Genomic DNA, 19322 nt, shown 5'->3' with positions numbered 1-19322 from the left:
ATGGGGGCACTACTATGGGGGTATTACTACTGTATATGGGCACTTCTACAGAGGCATTACTATGGGGGCACTACTACAGGGGCATTACTATGGGGGTATTACTACTGTATATGGGCATGACTACAGGGGCATTACTATGGGGGCACTACTACAGGGGCATTACTATGGGGATACTACTACAGGGGCATTACTATGGGGGTATTACTACTGTATATGGGCATTACTATGGGGGCACTACTACAGGGGCATTACTATGAGGGCACTACTACAGGGGCATTACTATGGGGGTATTACTACTGTATATGGGCACTACTACAGGGTCATTACTATGGGGCACTACTACTGGGGCATTACTATGGGCGTATTGCTACTGTATATGGGCACTACTACAGGGGCATTACTATGGGGCACTACTACAGGGGCATTACTATGGGGGTATTACTACTGTATATGGGCACTACTACAGGGACAGTACTATGGGGGCATTACTACAGGGGCATTACTATGGGGGTATTACTACTGTATATGGGCACTACTACAGGGACATTACTAAGTACGTATATATATATATATATATATACACATATATATATGTGTGTGTGTGTGTGTATATATGTATGCATGTGTGGGTGTGTATATATATGTGTGTGTAGGGATAGGGGGCACCAGTATAATTTTGCCTAGGTCACCAAATTGGCTAGGGCCGGCTCTGTGTACATTCTATGCTATAGTTACAGTGTGGCATAAATGGGTAGAGTCATGCTGCTTATACACACTACAGACACAACACTGGCAGGGACTGAGATACATACACTTTCATTTACTACATAGAGATATCTTCTGACTTTCCCTCTGGTGTCTCTGATGGCAGTGTACACATGCAGATTGCATTCATTCTATGTGGTGGCTGTGTTTGTATTTATTTATACTCACTCCATGAAATTGTTCTGTGAATTGATGTTAAGCTCGGTCTAGATGAAGGATCCAAAATGAGAAATTCCATTTTTGTGTCACTATGGCCTTAAGGTTTGTCTTGTCTCCCAAATCCACCAAGCTGAAAGAGATGGATATGTCACAATGAAAACATGTTGCATTTAGAAGTGAAATCACATTGTTATGGTGTAGTTAAGGGCAAAGCTTATCTTACAGAGACATAGGCAAGGATAATGTGCTGTCCTTCCTTCTGATTATCATATATTTACATTTTCATTACATATTATTGAACTAGGATCAGTAGGACTTATTTGACCACACGGTGCAATGTGTACAATATATTTTATATTTAGCAGCCAAACAGATGTTAACTATCTTTTTCTAAACTATGCTGGAAAAATAAAATTTAGAGTCTGTCACTAAGAAACGGAGATGGACAGCGACAGAAAGCCACCGGTCACCATGATTTGTCCATGATACTTGCTGGGATTTGTAAGAGTTACCATTCTAGCCTCATGGGATTTGCACATGTGTGATCTGGATGGCTGGTTCATGCTTCTGCAGTACTTGTTTTGAATGCAAAATGTGCAATCACTATTCAGTATCAATACAAGGTCAGAATCCTCTCTAATACAGCAGGGACATATCTCTGTCTCATGTATTGGGAAATAACAACAAATCCACACACAAAAGCATAATATACTTATCCCCAAGTAATGACGACAGCACCTATCAGCATCAACGGTGCATTTGCAGACAATTTTTAAGGTATACGTAAAGCAATTTCATGCAAATATGCTACACAAACTGGCGAAGTGCTCCATCTGCATTAACCCTGTATTATTATTATTATTCTTTATAGGGTGCCTCAAGGGGTCCACAGCACTGTACAGAGGTTAAAACAATAAGACAATACAGGATAAAGGATAAAACAGTACATTACAATACAGAAGACTATTAACAAATAGCATTACAAATCTCAACACAGCCACTGATACAAGGGGTGCAAAGCGGTAGCTATTAACGTTGGCGCACATAATGGGCATAGGTCAACTGCAGAAACAAAAACAACGGAGGAGTGGAGTCCCTACCTCTTTTGACACCCAGAGCGGGTAGGGGTGGGCCACCGTGTGCCAACAAAAAGGGGTAGTGGCCTCGTGGGTGGGACATTCCTTCGTGGGTGGAGGCATTGCCTCGCAGCCCAAATCCCCGTTTTTGTCACTCCGGGGGTCCCAGAGATGCGGACTTCCCCTGGGGACCAGTATGTTTGCAGTGCCAGCTCCCTCACTGTGTCAGGAGCCGAGTGCTGCCTGTAATGCTACAGTGCAGCACCTGGCTCCTGTCACTCAGTCGAAGTCAGCACTTTGGTGTCAGCCCTCAGCTGGTGACAGTCGGGTGCGGTCCTCACCCACCGCACCCTACTTGTGACGTCACTAAAAGAGCCCAAGGAGGAGGTGTAACTGGTGTGCAAAAGAAGTAGGTAATGAGAACAGGAGGGCCCCGCTCATGGAGCTTACAGTCTACAGGGAAGGGGGAGATAAACAGAAGCCATAAGGAGTGAGCCAGTGTAAGGGAAGCTAAGGGCAGGAAGCAGTAATCAGAGAATTGGAGAGTACAGGAGGGTGAGGTAGACTACGTGGTGATATGGTTAAGTGGTGGACAGATATGCTTTTGTGAACAGGTGGGTTTTCAGCACCCATTTGAAGCTATGCAGGCTAGGGTATAGTCTGATAGAACAAGGGAGAACATTCCAAAAATGGGGGGCAGCACAGGACAAATCTTGGATTCGGGGCAACGGTCATTGGCCGACTGGAATGGGCGGGAGGGAGCTTAGAGATGTTGTGGGAAGTGGAGTTGGAGAGGGTCTTAAACGTGAGAGTGATGAGTTTGAAGAGGGTTCTGTAGGGGAGAGGGAGCCAGTGTAGGGCTTGGCGGAGAGGGGAGACAGATGTGGAATAGCAGGAGAGGAAGATAAGTCTAGCTGCAGCATTAAGTAGAGATAGGAGAGGAGCGAGATGAGAGGGGAGGCCAGTAAGGAGAAGGTTGCAGTAGTCGAGACAAGAAATGATGAGTGAGTGGATGATAGTTTTGGTGGCATCCTGGGAGAGGTAGTGTCTGATGTGAGTGAGGTTGTGGAGTTGGAAACGACAAGATTGGGCAAGAGATTGAATGTAGGGGATGAAAGAAAAAGAGGAGTAAAGAATGATCCTCAGCCATGGACTTGGAGAGCAGAGGGGATAGTAGTGTTGTCAACAGTGATAGAGATGTTGGGCGGGGTGGAGAGACTCTTAAGGGAGGGAAGATAGTAAGTTAGGTTTACACTTTATGGCTATGCTGTAAATTTGACTATGATTTTTACTTAATTAAATGCGTGCAATAGTAACACTTTTGTTGTGTTTTTTTTTACCTCTCTCAACATAAAAGGCCTAGTTCATTACATTTTGTCTGTATCATGGAGAAATGTTACTATTTCATCATACTGTACTTTTACCTAGTCATTCATAATATACCATATCTCCACACACTAAATGGTATAAATATATTTGGTTTCATATAAGTAGTCTGATAATCTGTACATATTTTCCTGCACATGAATATCACTGTTCTAGGCATCCCTTAATACTGAAATAGAGCACATCAAAGTGACATGAAGGCCACAGTCAGCAAACCAAACAGTGGGGGCTGCAAGAGAGATAACACAGTGATTTATACCTGCATGGCACAGAGAGATAGGACATTTCACAGCCGCATAATCTCCCCATCTACACTGTGGCAGGGTGCCCGACATAAATAAATAAGAATGTGAAAGTCATATCTCCCAGTGAGAAACTAATTTTAGCTCTGCTAAAGTAGTAGAAAAGTTTTAGAGAAAAAACAGAATAGTTCACTTCAGGAAAGATTGTGAGATACCACTGGAGATGGTTCAGGTTTTGGAAGCCTGTTAAATTACAGCTTTCTGTATACACTTCCTGTCTGGCTGCATAGGCAGCTTTCAAGGGAACATGTTTCAGAATTGTTGTGTAGTTTTATGTAAAATGATTTTCTTTTAGATTTGCTGATAGAAGTACCAAAAGAAAAGCCTGAGGCAAATGCATAAGCGTACACACATAGGGTCCATGATGTTCCAAGGCACTCCCTAATGTCGGTCATCAATGTAATTGTTAGTCACTCAATGACTCGCATTATGTAGCAGCGCAGTGGTGCCCCCTGCTTCCCTTCACATCCTAATTATCTCCACCTTTAAAGGAGCTGAGAAAGTAGCTTAATGTGTTCATAGGTAATGAGGTGATGGAGTTGGGACGACTGATGGGCGATATGATATGAGGGATGATTGGGTGAGACATGATATGGGGAAAATTGAGGGAACATGATGATCAGAGGTTGAATAATGACAGGAAAATAGTGCTAGACATTCCCCTTAGTACAGGATATCCCTCTCTAAATTTCTCTTGGTGCACACAGTAATGAAATGTGATGCATACACCATGTGGTGTCACTAGTTACCATTACCAATGAGATTTTATAGGCTGAATATTGGTTTATACCACAAAATGTCTGCTTTTACTGTATCCGCGTTGGGTAAGGAGAGCCCTTGTTTATATTCCGGGCAATGCTGGAGTCATGTCACTGCCATGACCTCTAACCCTTGTCAAGTGTGCTACTGAGCATGTGCGGCTTACTCCTTAGAATCAGCATCTCTGATTGTCACACAGTATTCACTATTTTCATAATAGAAAGCTGTTTTCTTTATAGTAGGTTTTAGTTCTCAAGAACTCCCGGGAGAGTAGTCCAGACTTCCTGAGCCAGCATACTCCTCCAGTGAAGTAGGCAAAGGCTTGCTGTCGCGATTTATAGTGAATTGCATCACCATGGCATTGCCTCCACTGCCTGATGCCACAAATCACAGCATTGTGTTGGTCCGGCTACAATAAGATAATTCATGGCACTATGTTCGCAAAATGCTCCTACCTGAACCTCCCCCCTGGACAAGTGTAGGGAGTGTGATTATGCAAATTTGTGTCATCATGGCTCTGCTCCTCCAGTGCTCAATAACGCAATTCAACACATGACAGGGACTGTCTTTGGTGTGATGTCATCACATAGCTGGAGAGAGGCTATGGTAACGCGCTTCACAGCAAATCCCGCCATCAAGAAAAGAGAATCGGGATTGGTAGGGTGCACTACCATACAGAGTGTGTGTTACCATCCTGGGAAGGTGCGCTACTATCCTGGGAGTCTGGTATGACTCCCCAAAATTCTTGAGTTTCCTGGACATTCTAGCAGAGTAAACAACTTTTATTTTTTAAAGAAATCGATCATCATTTGGCAATACACTTTACTTCTAAGTCTTATCATGATTCTTTTCCAGCATTTGGTAAACACCAGAAATACCCCAATACATTTTGTTCACATATTTCTTGCATTTGTGTAATTCGCTTAAAGTAAGGACTGGAATAATGAATTTGTGTTCTTAACGTTTTAATTTTGTTTTACTTGTATTTTATGTTAATTTTTAGTAACTAGTAATAAGTAATAATTGTTCATGCATGCATGTATAGAAAATATTAAAATTTTGCTGTACATCAACAGTTGCTACCCTGTCCCTCACAATAATATAATGCTACTTACTAATGGATTTGAATATCATAGCTCTGTGGTGTTGTCAGATTTTGCTTCAGGCTCTGCATTTTGTTTTGTTACGTTTGGGTTAATTTACAGTACTAGTGTATAAGCTAGATTGTAGAAAATAGTTTGTACTTAGCTCTTGTGATTTATTCTCTATAAACAGGAAACTATGATGGACCATGCACTGAGGACAATCTCATACATTGCTGACATTGGTAACATTGTTGTCTTGATGGCGAGACGTCGGATGCCAAGATCTGCATCCCAAGACTGTATAGAGACTACACCGGGTACACAGGAAGGAAAGAAGCAGTACAAGATGATCTGCCATGTGTTTGAATCAGAAGATGTAAGTTTTTTAATTCATATTAAATTGTATATATATATATGTGTATATATATATATATATATATATATATATACATTGCAACCCGCCAATTTACTAAGTTTAGATTCGCAGCTACACCATCCACACTTTAGAACACAAAATGCTATCCTGATTTTTCCCCATTAAAAGCATTGAAATTACCAGATTTTCTAAGCTGCACTTATTGAAATGAAAGCAAAAATGCTGAGTTGTGTCTGAGAGGTGTGTTTGTGTAATAAAAAGCATGATCCCCTGGAACTGTGCAGCCTTGTGTAGTGTCCCTGAGCAAACTTAGAACCAGCACTGGGGCTTTAAGCCTAGGCTAATAGTGGATAAATCAGGGTCAGGGGGGACAAAGAGCTTTGGGTCCCCAAAAAAATTCAACTACCAGCCGGGGTGATGCCACCATAGCAGGGGGGACTTATCGCTGGATCCGCCGCTGTAGTGCCAAGCCAGTCAGCACACCAACCCCATTCACTCAACAAATATCAGCTCTGTGCTGATAGGATTGTGGGTATTGGCATAATAATACTATTTTAATAGGAGAAATTATATCTCAATTTACTGGCACACGATAAGTCCCAGAAAGACACGTCATGCCTAATTTTAATAAGTTCTAGGGCACAATGGCAGTTGTAGAACTACAAGTGCCAGCATGCCCTGGCATCAGGGGCTACTGGAATCTGCAGATTACCTGTTAAAAAAACAAAAACAAAACATTATAATAATCCCAGTACATGGACACCTAATAGTATTTGGTTCGGATGCCGTATCGCCATCTTTTCCCGGTCGCATGTCTGTGACTTTATGCAAATACCATTACAAGCCCTTCCCTGGTGTACAGACCAGGCCGCTGCTGAGGGGGACAAATGGGCCGCTGTGCGTGCACATAGTATTTCCAATTTTTTTTTTTCCGGAGGTGGAGTGAGTCTCAGTCAGACCTGCACTCTGTGTCCACGGACTCTAGGCGCATGCACAGTAGAAAAAGAAACGCTCAACTACGTCTTCAGGAGGCGCGTCTGACACCCGCCACACATCCCTCGTTTTCCTATTTATTTCTCAAAACTGTTGATAGAGCTTTTTCGGGCACAATAAATAGACCCCAAAGTTTCCTTAACCTGGTTATGTGAGCCATTTACATTTCTGCAATTTCATCCGTTTAACTTACTTTCAGGATTTTCAGCAGGAAACAGATTATTGTAAGAAACAATTTTATAAGCACATTTATTTTTAAACTATTTCTTATTCACATTGCTCGAATGTATCTATTTTTAGATCTAAAGCTTTTTTTACTTGCTTTTGGGAAAATCAGGTATAGTTAAGTCCTCCTGTTGCTAAGCTCCACTTTGCTACACTGGTGCACATCAAAGGACATTACAATAGAAGCTCACCAGACAGCAGGGTCTTTGATACATTTCTTTAATACTGTATCTGCTACCTGAGGTGGCCCAGCTGAGTACCAGCACCTGAGATAGCGTACCATGCAGACGTGTGTCAGCTTTAATAAAACCTAGGGGTCATTCACAGCATTTAGGTACAAATGGTATCCTGTTTGGACTACTACTGTTATTTTAAAATTAGATTTCATGTGTATGTATAATTTATAGTGACAGAAATGAATGCAGAACTCCACTTGCTTAATAAATGTGCAAAATAGTAAGTTTGAATACAGAGTATAAACACGGCAGCACACAAGACTTAAGGTGATGCCCCTGCAAATTTGAAACACACAAGAGCAATTTTAATCTGCCAAATGAAATGGTCTAATGAGACCTGAATTTTCTGTCTGCTCCTTGCAATACAGATTAGGGTTAAACCTGCAATTTTAGTCTAAATTCAAATTTTATCTTTGTATGGTAACACTTGTAAGCATGATTTTGCTATGAATATCACTCCTTTAGGGTAAATAAAGGGTAGTGATATAACATCCCTATGTTATTCATACAGCTCTACATTTCCCGAACATTACAATATGTATTCGGACTGTTTATTTACTCTACCTGATTAGGCACTAGAGGGAGGGTTAGGATTAGGCTGTGGGGGGGGAGGGGGGAGAGTTATGGTTAGGCTGCAGGGATGAGGGTTAGGGTTGCCGCTGTCGGTATTCTGACCGCCGGCATCCTTTACCCAACCCAATGCAGATATTCTTCAGTTGACGTCAAAACAGGGGTCAGGCTGATCATAGGAAAATCAGGATCTCTAGTTTGACACTTGGCGCTCCCTCCCTAGATGTTTTGTTTGTTTCGTCCCCTCCCCCTTACTTCTGATTCATGCATCCTTTTTGTGTTTCCCCCAACTCTTTATTGCCTCATTGCACCTGCTAAATTGGCCTTCTTGTTTGTGCGCTTCTGTTTGTATTGCATGCAAAATGCATCTTTAAAACTACAAATTAATTACAAAAACAGTGGCTGAGAGCAGGATTAGAACAATAGCTAAGTTCGTCAATATTCTCCCCATTCTGTGTATCTTACCAGCAGAATTTGGCCTCTGGTGATTCCAGTCCTAGCCCAACCACACTACATATCAGAATGAGTTCCCCAGCATCATCCCAGCAGAATATACTTTTGCAAAATGCTCATTTATAAATACAGTGCTGACTGCTGAACAACAAAACAAAAGCTGAATTTGAGAAATGTATCATTGGAAATTTGCATCCCTGCAAAACAATCTCCAGTCATGATGTAATTTTGAGACAAACCGTACTTGCTGCTATGTGAAACAATGCATAATATCAATATCAAATGAATGCTTAGGGTATAATGGTCACAGTGATGGTGATATTGGATACAAAGGAGATTAGCAGGTAGACAGTTGGAGCAAATTCTGAAGTGAGCCCTCACCAAAGGTAACACATTTGAATTAGACAATTTAGCTGGAAAATCCCTTTAAGGTGCGTACACACTACATGATTTTCTCCATGTGCGATATCGTCTAGTGTGTCCCCACCAGGGGTGGGCTCAGTGTCGTTAACGACATTGAGCACACAGACTGAACGATATCATGAACGATATCGTTCAGTGCCAGCTCCCTCCCTCATCCCAGAACATGCAACAACCTGACAATATCATCAGGTTGGCCTGCATGTTCGGGCGATGAACGACAATGACCATTGACCTGCGGGAGCGTGCATCATTGCTCGTTCGTAGTTATCGCTCATCGTTTTAGCGTACACACTGGCCGATATAGTGAACGACTGACGATAACGATATAGCTCAGTTGTTCAAAATGTCGGCTAGTGTGTACACACCTTTAGATTGGTTACAGTATGTTATTTTCTTAGCAGTACATTCTGTCAGCATCTCTCCCTGGACATCTGCAATGGGCGTCCAATTATCATTAGCCTCATCCAATTTCACAACATGAAATTAGTTCCTGTCTTTCAGGGTATAAGAAAGCTCTAGTATAAGACAAGTGTAGGTGTTACCCATAGCAACCAATCAGATTATAGGTACAGTATCTATATAGAATATGATATTTAGTTAGCAACTAGTTACATGATACCTAGAATCTGGTTGCTATGGGCAACACCTCCACTTATAATCTTTAGAAGGTTTGTTAAACATTACATTATATCCCCAAGCTTATTAGATTAAAAGTTCCATTGCTGAATTAATTTCCCCATGTACTGGTCACTCTGAAATCGCTAATCTGAGGTTCTACAATGCAGCTCTAATACCAATCCATCCCATTTTTAGTTACACAGGTGTAAGATGACATTGTAGCTCTCTCACCACTCCCCATTCCATAGGATTATTCATAATAAAACAGATTTCATTATGATAACCTCTCTCTAGTCTACAATATACCAATTATATTTTAGTTTTGTCTATATGGATGTATTCCCTCTGCCTGCAGTCACAAAATGTGTTGTGTGGTGATAATCTCCATACCCCGAGGGATGCATCAGCTATGCCAAAGAAGGAAAACATTACATCAATGAGAATAATAAGACTGTGCCACTGTTTGCAGAATCCTACAGTGTATGTGACTCTTTAGGCTACAGAAGGTTATGTAATACTCATTCGTTTTTTTCTATGAATGCAAGAGAAAAACATATTGATATTACAATCACCGCAATACATTAATGATCACCTTTTAGAGTGCAGTGGAACAAGATATGAATCTCAGTGCATACTAATCCCAGCAGAGTTTTGTGCAATAGCTGGAACTGTTTACTATTGGAAAATTGGTTAAAGGAAAGCCTCATTAAGACGAGTATTGTTCTGTATATGTGCCAGCATAACTACTTCCACTACACCTGAGAACAGAAGATTAGACTTCAATGAAGCTTCAGATGCTGATATAAACCAGCACTGGCGCACACAAGGGGTGTTTCTGAATACCCAGAACCTCCCCTGACTGACCTTTTTTTTTTCTTAGACGGAAGCAAACGGGGAAATATTATAGAAGCAAGACGCAGGCATTGTCGAGGATCCTTCAAGTCCACCTGATATTTTTAAATGGCAATCATTTAAAAAGCAAAATAATGTTGATTTTAAATGAATGCCTCTTTAAAATACTCGCATCAATGTTTGTGCCTTGCAGACTGTTACATTTGCTGATGGTGTCCATCTTTACAATGGCAAACCTTGCAATGGTGAGGATATAATGTTTCCTCACCATTGCACATTTTTTTCCAATATTCTACTGATATATTGGGGGGTGAGGGCAGGCAGGTTCATTTGATTGGCTCCTGTGCCTGCACAGGAGATGTGTGCCCTTTCAGTTAAACCCCCCTGCATTTAAAAGAGACAATTGCCTGCATGCCATACATGGGACTCAAACTCTCAACCTCATACACCACAGCCAGACACTTAGCACATGGAGATATATGCTTTGCATAGGAACCTTTGACATTCTAACTAAATGAAGCTAGTCTAACCATTGCACCTAAGTATGTGGCTGCACACTACATAGATCTGCTTAACTGCAGTGGTTTAACTAACAACTACAACTATCTTCTTATATATTTAGAATTACTAGACTTGCAAAACAGGAGTAAATAGATTTTGTTGTAAGTGACTGTGTGTATGAGGTTGGGTGTTCAAGTCCCATGCATGGCAAGCTGAGGTTTGTCTATCTGAAATATAGGTTGTGTCTCCTATATATATCCTCAAAACGCCATGCAGCGCAACATGCCTGGTGTAAGCGAGCTGCCAGGTCCCATGCAACCCTACTGGTGTTGGGCGTCTTGCAACTAAGATGCACCAGGAGACTGTGCTGATTAATTTGATGACACTTGTATGTCTGTACGTGATTGAGTCTGTAAACAGAACTTGGCGTGGAAAAAAGCTGTGGCCACTGCATTGTAGCACTTCGTATGCTGATTTAGGGACTCAGATATACAAGTGTCACATATCATATTAATCAGCACAGTCTCCAAGTGCGTCCTAGTCACATCGCAATTTCCAGTAGATGCATGTTTAACAAAAAACGACGTGACAAAAGATGCATGACGCTAGCAGAGTCTCACAGGACCTGGCGCGCCAAGAGGGGCTGTTTGGCACGACTGCAGCAAAGATCTATCTCTGTCTGTCTGTGTATCTATCGTATCTATATATCACATGTATGGAAACAACGCCTCCTTGCAAATCCTCTGTTTGCCCCTAAAAAGTGTATAAACACAGAGGGGGCAGGTCTATAATGAGTGATTTATGCAAAAGCCTTCACTGGGGGCATTCTGTGATTGTTAAGACTGTTGGAGGAAAGCGCTCTGCGCGCTGTCTCCTCTTTCTGTCCGAACACCAGGACCCTGGACTGCCGGAGCTGCGACTCTGACCTGGCAAGTGTGCTACTGGGCATGTGCAGTTCTCAGCGTGTCTTCTCTCCTCCATCCTGTATACAGTATGTCTGTGAGCGTCTTCTATAACGTACTGTACAATATAGCCAAGACCCACTGTGTCACTACTGCTAGTTATATATTATGTGTCCCACTGCCACCAATGTATATATGTACAGGTTTGTTACACCATCCAGCATTAACCCCATATGTTTCTGACTTTACCTGGAGATACTGCATCCTGTATGTGCTGCACACTGTGGGCCTCATTCAGAGGCGGTCGGAGGATGCAAGCGGTCGCTCAGAAACTGGGCGTCCGCTTGCATCCTGACCGCCCGCCTCTGTTTTGGTCGTTAGGCTGTGGGTTTACACCCACAGCTCTAACAACCGCTAGAGTGATGGTCGTGATGGTCAGAGACCATCGCGACCATCGGGGCTTACGACGAGCCCATAGGGTAGGGTCTTACTTGTCGTAAGCCCCGGAGAGCTTCTGGCTCTGTCAGAGCCGGAAGCTCTCCACTGACATCACTAGTGATGTCTGCCCTGCCTGCCCTCACTAGTGATGTCAGTGGGGCCTCCCCCAAACGGTAGGCGTTCCCATGGGAACGCCTCCGTTTGGGCTGCCACCCCCCCCCGGCCCGCCTTCCAAACGGGGCGAGCTGTCAATCAACATCGACAGCTCGCCCCCTTTGGAAAGAGACCCGCTACGACCGGCGCTGTCGGTCGTTGCGGGTCTCACGCATGCGCATGAAGGAGCCGGCTCCCTTGTGCGCATGCGCACTTGACAAACATCGAGGCGGCCGTGCGGTTGTAGACCATACGGACGCCTCTGAATGAAGGCCTGTGTTATCCTGTGTTATTCTGCACCTGCATTCTACTGGAAAATATACCAATCCCTGGTTAATTTATCTGCCGTGTGGACTAACATCCATTCGCACACCACTGACACCTATTAAAACCATAGGATATGCCAATAAATGTCACCTCAGGGGGGTGTTATCTAGAAGTGCTCACAAGAATTTTTTTTATTTAAAATTAAGCATTTTTTGCATTTATTTTTTACATTTTTAAAATATTTGGTTTTTAATTTTTACTGTTTAAAAATAAACAAATTAACAAACAATGTCTATTTATTTTTAAATGAATTTGGAATCGAAAGCCTGAGTCGGGCTTCTTCTTTCTAGTCCACATGCAGAAGCCGGTTATACTTTTACCGCTGCCAGCCAGAGCCGCCGATGAGCTGAGCATTGCTCAGCTGCCATGTATCTTTTTGTTTCTTAAATGGTCAAAAATTTTCTTAAAGACACCTCAGCCTACAGCAACAACAACCATATAGGATGTAATATCAGGAGATTACTGAGCCCATACCAAGGTTACACCACTTCCGCCACTCTGATGTAGTTTTATTATAATTTATAATATGCATATATTATTTACAGGATATGTTTTATATATTGACTTAAATAGTACTTGTAGTTAGCTGACGTCAATGGCTCTCGTGTTCTCTTGTACCAGTGATTAATGAGAGGGATTGTGTTTTCCTGGAAATTGTCTGACCAGATATGGCCAGTGCCTTGTGCATAACTTTGAAGAGTTGTATTTATGTTACTCATCCCTGGTGTAAGACAGCTGTATATCTTGATGCAGTACTGTCCAACTGTGTGCACAGCAGGGTATATATATATTTTTTTTTTCTAGAGGTAGCTGTCATTTTGGCTTCTGGCTACAGAAAATCATTCTTGGTCGACAGGTTGATAAACGTTGCATGACTGCTATCTATCTTTAGCTCTAGCCCATTTATCGCAGTTATGTAATGATATACTTTTAAAGGCTTCATTCTTTGATAACCTATAGGCAGTCCTATTCCCCAGATTGCATCAGGCCTCCGGTTATTTTATGGATGTTTGATGACAGATCTTGTCAGCACTGTCTTGTAAAAAAAAGCTTCCCTTTGTGTATGAGCCTGTCACTATTTCAGTACAGGTGAGTGAAAGAAAGGAGCAATTCATCTGTGGTCAATGGGGAATATTGACATCTGACAACCATGGTAATAGGTTCTGTCATTGAACTAATCACTCACACTCCATGTTAAAACATGGTAAATGACAATATTTTATATTATGCAAATCATGTGTTTTTGTATGTTTTGAAAGGGCAACACATTTGTTTGTTAGTAATTAGTGACTTGTTTACTTAAATCAGCTGAACAGACACATACATTGTAAATAACTGAGAGAAGCTCTCTTGCCTGTCAATTTGAGATTACTCAGGACTATCCAGTTGTGTGGACTGACATTATAATGGCTGTGCAAGTGTAGATATCTCAGGTGATATAGTGATGTTCTTATCTGCAGTCAACCACCTTTTCCATTAAGGAGACCAACTCCAGCACCTACAGGATGCCTTGTGCATCAGCAAAATGTTACTGTCATCACACAGATTTCAATTGGGGCTTTTATTTTGGAGGATGCCAGTGTATTTCAGTCATATGCTATAACACAGTGCCACACAGTGGACAGTGCATACAGTATTTAGAAATATAGTTTATGGCACTCTAATTATTTTTTATCCGTCGATTTATATTTGGAGAAAAAAAATCCCATAGTAGACTCTTTAATTTAGTCAGTAATGAGACGCATTTAATCAACTTAAAGCATAATGTACTGTAACCTCTTTCTATTGACAGGCACAGCTCATTGCTCAGTCGATTGGCCAAGCCTTTAGTGTTGCTTACCAGGAATTTTTACGGGCCAATGGGATCAACCCAGAAGACCTCAGTCAAAAAGAATATAGTGACATAATCAATACTCAAGAGATGTATAATGATGACCTCATACACTTCTCTAATTCTGAAAACTGCAAAGAGGTAATATGTTGTCAGAATTCTTAATCCGGTTTTGTAGATTTTCCTGTGGTGTCTCATACTTTATCCATACATTAACAGCTGCAGGTGGAGAAGCTGAAGGGAGAGATATTGGGAGTGGTTATTGTGGAATCTGGATGGGGCTCGATACTCCCCACTGTAATACTGGCAAATATGATGAACGGAGGACCGGCTGCACGTTCTGGAAAGCTCAGCATTGGGGACCAAATCATGTCCATAAATGGAACAAGCTTGGTTGGTCTTCCTCTAGCAACATGTCAAGGTATTATTAAGGTATGTCACATGAGAATGAAACAGACCAAAAGATTATGTAGTAGACAGTAGTACTTTATAGTGCTTAGTGCTTTATAAAATATGACATAATTAAATGCTCACTTTCCCATTTATCTTCATAACTTTGAGAAGATTTACAGATGTATCATTTCCATAGGCCATATAATATAGACTATGAAATAACGTATTAAAATAAACATAAAGTAGCAATATACCTTAGTGATCTAAATCTAAGGGAATAATGTGCTAATATGAGGAATGTAAGAAAGTACATATAATTCAGTACAGTAACTGATAGCACCCAGGCAGATATTTGTCTGATCAAAGTATTTATATTTTAGATATTAGTGTCTACAGAACAGTGGGGGCGATTCAATTATTTTTGCTGGTGGCTGGTAGTGTCAGACGCCCAACGGAGCAATTCAATTATTGCGGTGTTAGAGCGCGAACTGCGGAGGAGGTGAGCAGAAATGTACGATAAATCCTGGTTCTGAGCGCCAAAACAGAAGTTTGTGCCCCCTAACCTGGACTTTAGACAAGTTTTGCCGTTTTACACAGCTAAACCCGATCTAATTAGCCGTGATGAGTGCAATAATTAATGGCCACCCAAAACAATTGAATTGCAACATTGGGTGCCCATTAAATACAGAGACAGAAAAAACAATTGAGTTGCTCCAAGTTTGACCTCAGGATTTGCATTTCCTAAAGTAAAAAATATTCCTTATATCTTTTCCAAACGTACATGAAAGCATGGAGCAAATGTATTATGCTTCTTCCTTCCAAGTTTGTTTTCCTGTGTGTGGGATCGGCATCCAATTGCTGAGTGTAAATGTATCATTATACATTAACAACTGTGTCATTAAATAACCACAATAGTATAAATATTCTTAGAACAATGTGATGCAAAGAGAATGGACACTGGCTCTTCATGGCAGTAACATGTTAGGATCCTAAGGTGGACACACTAACACCAAGGAGAAGAGGTCCTAATAAAACTTGGTGGTCTTGTTATGTGATTACAATTGATGTAAATAGAGACAGAAGCCAAGCTAAACATAGATTTGTTTAAAATAAATAATTTTAAGTTGTATTGTTATTTTTTCTATGTTTTCTGCTTACTATACCATGAAAATGTACATATGATAATACCCTTTACAGCAGTATTTATAAGCCCCTCTTCTAGTGTAACCCTGGCTTACCATGTAGTGAAAAATGAAGAAATATTTAATTCTCTGGAGAGTCACTAGAGCAAATACCAGAGCTTGGTACCCTTGAAATTAGATTTTTTATGAAGGAGTAGGGTAGCGGTGCAGATGACATATGTGCACTTTACACGTGTACTGTACTCATTTTTTAGTCTGACTGTACATTGCAATATCAACCATAGTATGTATTGCATATGACTGCGCAGATTATAATCATTATCTTGTCTTGATGAAATTATCTCCTTTGAAATATAATAAATAGCCCTAGTTGAGATATTTTAAATGTATTCTAGTATAATACATCATGCTCTTACTGAATCTGATCCTGTAACAAAGCTAAAAGTACAGAGTTGATCAGAACACTGATAACATCCACTTTGGTATCAGCGAACAGACAGAAATACTGCTGAATGTCAAAGAAACATGGACGTTCTCCAGGGAACTATTCTACCTAACAGAATGACAATATTCACACACAGAAAATCTTCCACCTTTTGGGCTAGATTTACAAAGCAGCGGTTTTTGCAAGTTGACGCTTCTTGGTGGGTTTGACCTTGAAAATTGAAATTGCAAAAATAGTAAGTTTAAAACATGTCGTTCCTTGCACTTAATATTATTGATGATTTCGATTTCCAGCTCAAATCCGTTGATGAGAAGCGTCTCCTTGCATATGCTCCTACGTCGCAAATTAGCATTTTGTGTTATGTAACAGTCAGGAAATGTTCGGGAATTAGGCGATTTCAGTATTGCAAAATAACAGAATAAAATCCATATTTTTTGCTAATTTACAACAGACGATTGGCTCATCTTATTAATCAGAAGAATTTTAAGGTGAATGCACCAAAGATAAAAAAATTGCTCCATAATTTAAATATATACTGTGTGACACAGCTTATTTTCCACTTACACTGATCAGCCCTAACATTAACCAAAACATTAAAACCACTTAACAGGGGAAGTGAATAACATTGATTATCACATTACAATAGCACATGTCAAGGAGTGGGATATATTAGGCAGCAAGTGAACACTCAGTTCTTGAAGTTGATGTTTTGAAAGCAGAAAAAATGGGCAAGTGTAAGAGTCTGAGCGACTCTGACAAGGGCCAAAAAAGCAGGGGGTAAATTTACTAAGGGCTCGAGTTCGGTCGAGTCATGTTTTTTTTAAACACTCTTTACTTCGCCGAAACTCGTGAGTTTTCCGTTTTTACACTCGCAAATTTACTAAGAAGTGATTTTAGCTGAAAGTGAGTTTTCTGATAATGAAGTAGATTGAGATTTCTTGCCCTAGTTGTGTGTTTAGATGAGATTACTCACCCGGGTTTGAAGTGTTTTTTCTCTGTCAACTCACCCGAACAGGCAGACTGCACATATCAGTGAGATATGTGTAAGCTGCTTGTGTGTTGTAAATAAAAAATTACGTAGGGTCCCCCCCAAAAGTATAATCAGCCAGTCCTGGTTCCTAAAATTACAGGAAACAAAATGAGTAGGGTTCCACCATAATTTAGGTACCAGCACCAGGCTGCAGAGAAAGTCCTGGTTTTAATTATAGGGAGCAAAAATGCGTAGGGGTCCCACTATAATTAAAACGACTGGGGGGTGTAATGCCACAGCCCGGAGACCCTATTACCGGGTCTCCAGGGCCAAAGCATTCTCACCCCAAGAAGGTCAGGCAAAGTCGGGGATCTCAGGGGAGATGGGGACCCTCTAAAAAGCGGTCCCCCCTCTACCGAAACCCCAGGCTTGGTCTGAAGCCCGGGGCTCTTCCCCGCAACCCTGGAGCATTGGGTACGGGGGTAATAAAGTGGAAAATCAAAATAAACTATTGTATTTTACAGTGTAACTACAGATGCCAGCATGCCTGCCCTTTTGCACTTGTGGAACTGCAAGTGCCAGCAGGCGGCCGGCACCTGTACCTCTACTGTAAAATAAATAGTTAAATAAATACACAACACACACACACCATATATTGTAAAAGTTTAATACACACTTACCTCACTCACACATACCTACCTGCTGCCATATGTTCTCATGTAGAAATCCATGTGGAATGACCTGCAAAAAAGTTCCTATGCTCTACTCCATCCTCGCACTGGTCTCCGTAGAATCCAGGGAGGTCTTAGCAAAAAAACAAACTGCCACCCGATCCATATATTTACCATTAGTGGTGTATGTGTGTGACCATGCCTCCACAGATCAGAGCTGTTTTGACGGCACAGGGGTGGACCTACACAATATTAGGCAGGTGGTTTTAGTTTTATGGCTGATGGGTGTATATACAGTACATCCTACTGACCTATAGGGGAGACTTATCGAAGCTTGGAGAGAGATAAAGTGGAGAGAAGTAATGTACTAACCAATCAGATTCTATCATTTTACAGGCTGTGTGTGAAAAATGTCAGAAGCTGAATGGTTGACACTTTATCTCTCTCTACACTTTATCTCTGTCCAAGCTTTAATAAATCTCCCACTTTATACTATACAGATGACTTCCTAATGAACAATATACAACAGATACAGTAGAACATTCAGACCTCTGTATAATACAGATAGCATCTTAATGAACAATATACATACAAGGAACATTATAGTGACCTCACGTGCCAGACACTTAAAACATCTTTCTAACCTCTCCAGTGTCCTTCTGCTCAGTGTCCTATCACTGAGCATGAAGATGGCTCTCCGCAGTCCCAGCATGATGGGATACAAACTGCATGCCAGAGTTCCCTCCAGAACAACAGTATGGGCGCTGCCATGTTGGACTCTGTCACCCGATTCTCTTCCTCCACTCAGAGCGCTTCTCCCAGACCAGCTGAACGCAGCATCCAATCCCTGGGGATCCACCCCTATAAATTCCATTTCCTGACTGCCCCACATTGCCAGTACAACATTGCTTCTTGCTGAAGTTACAGCTCTGTGCTCAGCTCCCAGGTATTTTGTATCTGAATGGTCCCAGTTTTTTATATCCAGTTCCAAGTCTGGTATGCAATTCTCCAATACCATCTTGCACTCTAGTCTGGTTTTACCACTGAGACTTGTTCTTAGCCTTTATCGGTTCCAACTGATTCCTCCAATCATCTGTCTCATTCAATACCTTCAAACATTGGTCTCATTCAATACCTCCAATCATTGGTCTCATTCAATATCTTCAATCATTAATTTCATCTGTCATCTTCAAACATCAGTCCCATCTGATACATCGGTCCCAAACTGATTCAGAAATCCAATTCATCATCATCACAGGTCTCAAAACACT

At 41.3% G+C, this 19322-nt stretch overlaps 1 protein-coding gene across 2 annotated transcripts in view; it reads left to right on the top strand.

Annotated features, from left to right (window-relative positions):
• The window catches only part of APBA2 (amyloid beta precursor protein binding family A member 2), a 416211-nt gene that overhangs the window by 342490 nt on the left and 54399 nt on the right, over window positions 1–19322 (top strand). For both annotated transcript variants that reach the window (XM_088443436.1, XM_088443426.1), the window contains 3 exons: window positions 5723–5908; window positions 14392–14571; window positions 14650–14862. In XM_088443436.1, coding sequence (XP_088299562.1) covers window positions 5723–5908; window positions 14392–14571; window positions 14650–14862 — 579 coding nt within the window. The remainder of the gene's footprint in view (window positions 1–5722; window positions 5909–14391; window positions 14572–14649; window positions 14863–19322) is intronic.

Source organism: Taudactylus pleione, unplaced genomic scaffold, assembly GCF_031769625.1.
Source record: "Taudactylus pleione unplaced genomic scaffold, aTauple2 ptg000019l, whole genome shotgun sequence".
In the NCBI taxonomy this organism is placed as follows: Eukaryota; Metazoa; Chordata; class Amphibia; order Anura; family Myobatrachidae; genus Taudactylus; species Taudactylus pleione.
The sequence above is the reverse complement of the archived record's forward strand: the minus strand, read 5'-3'. Positions and strand labels throughout refer to the sequence as shown.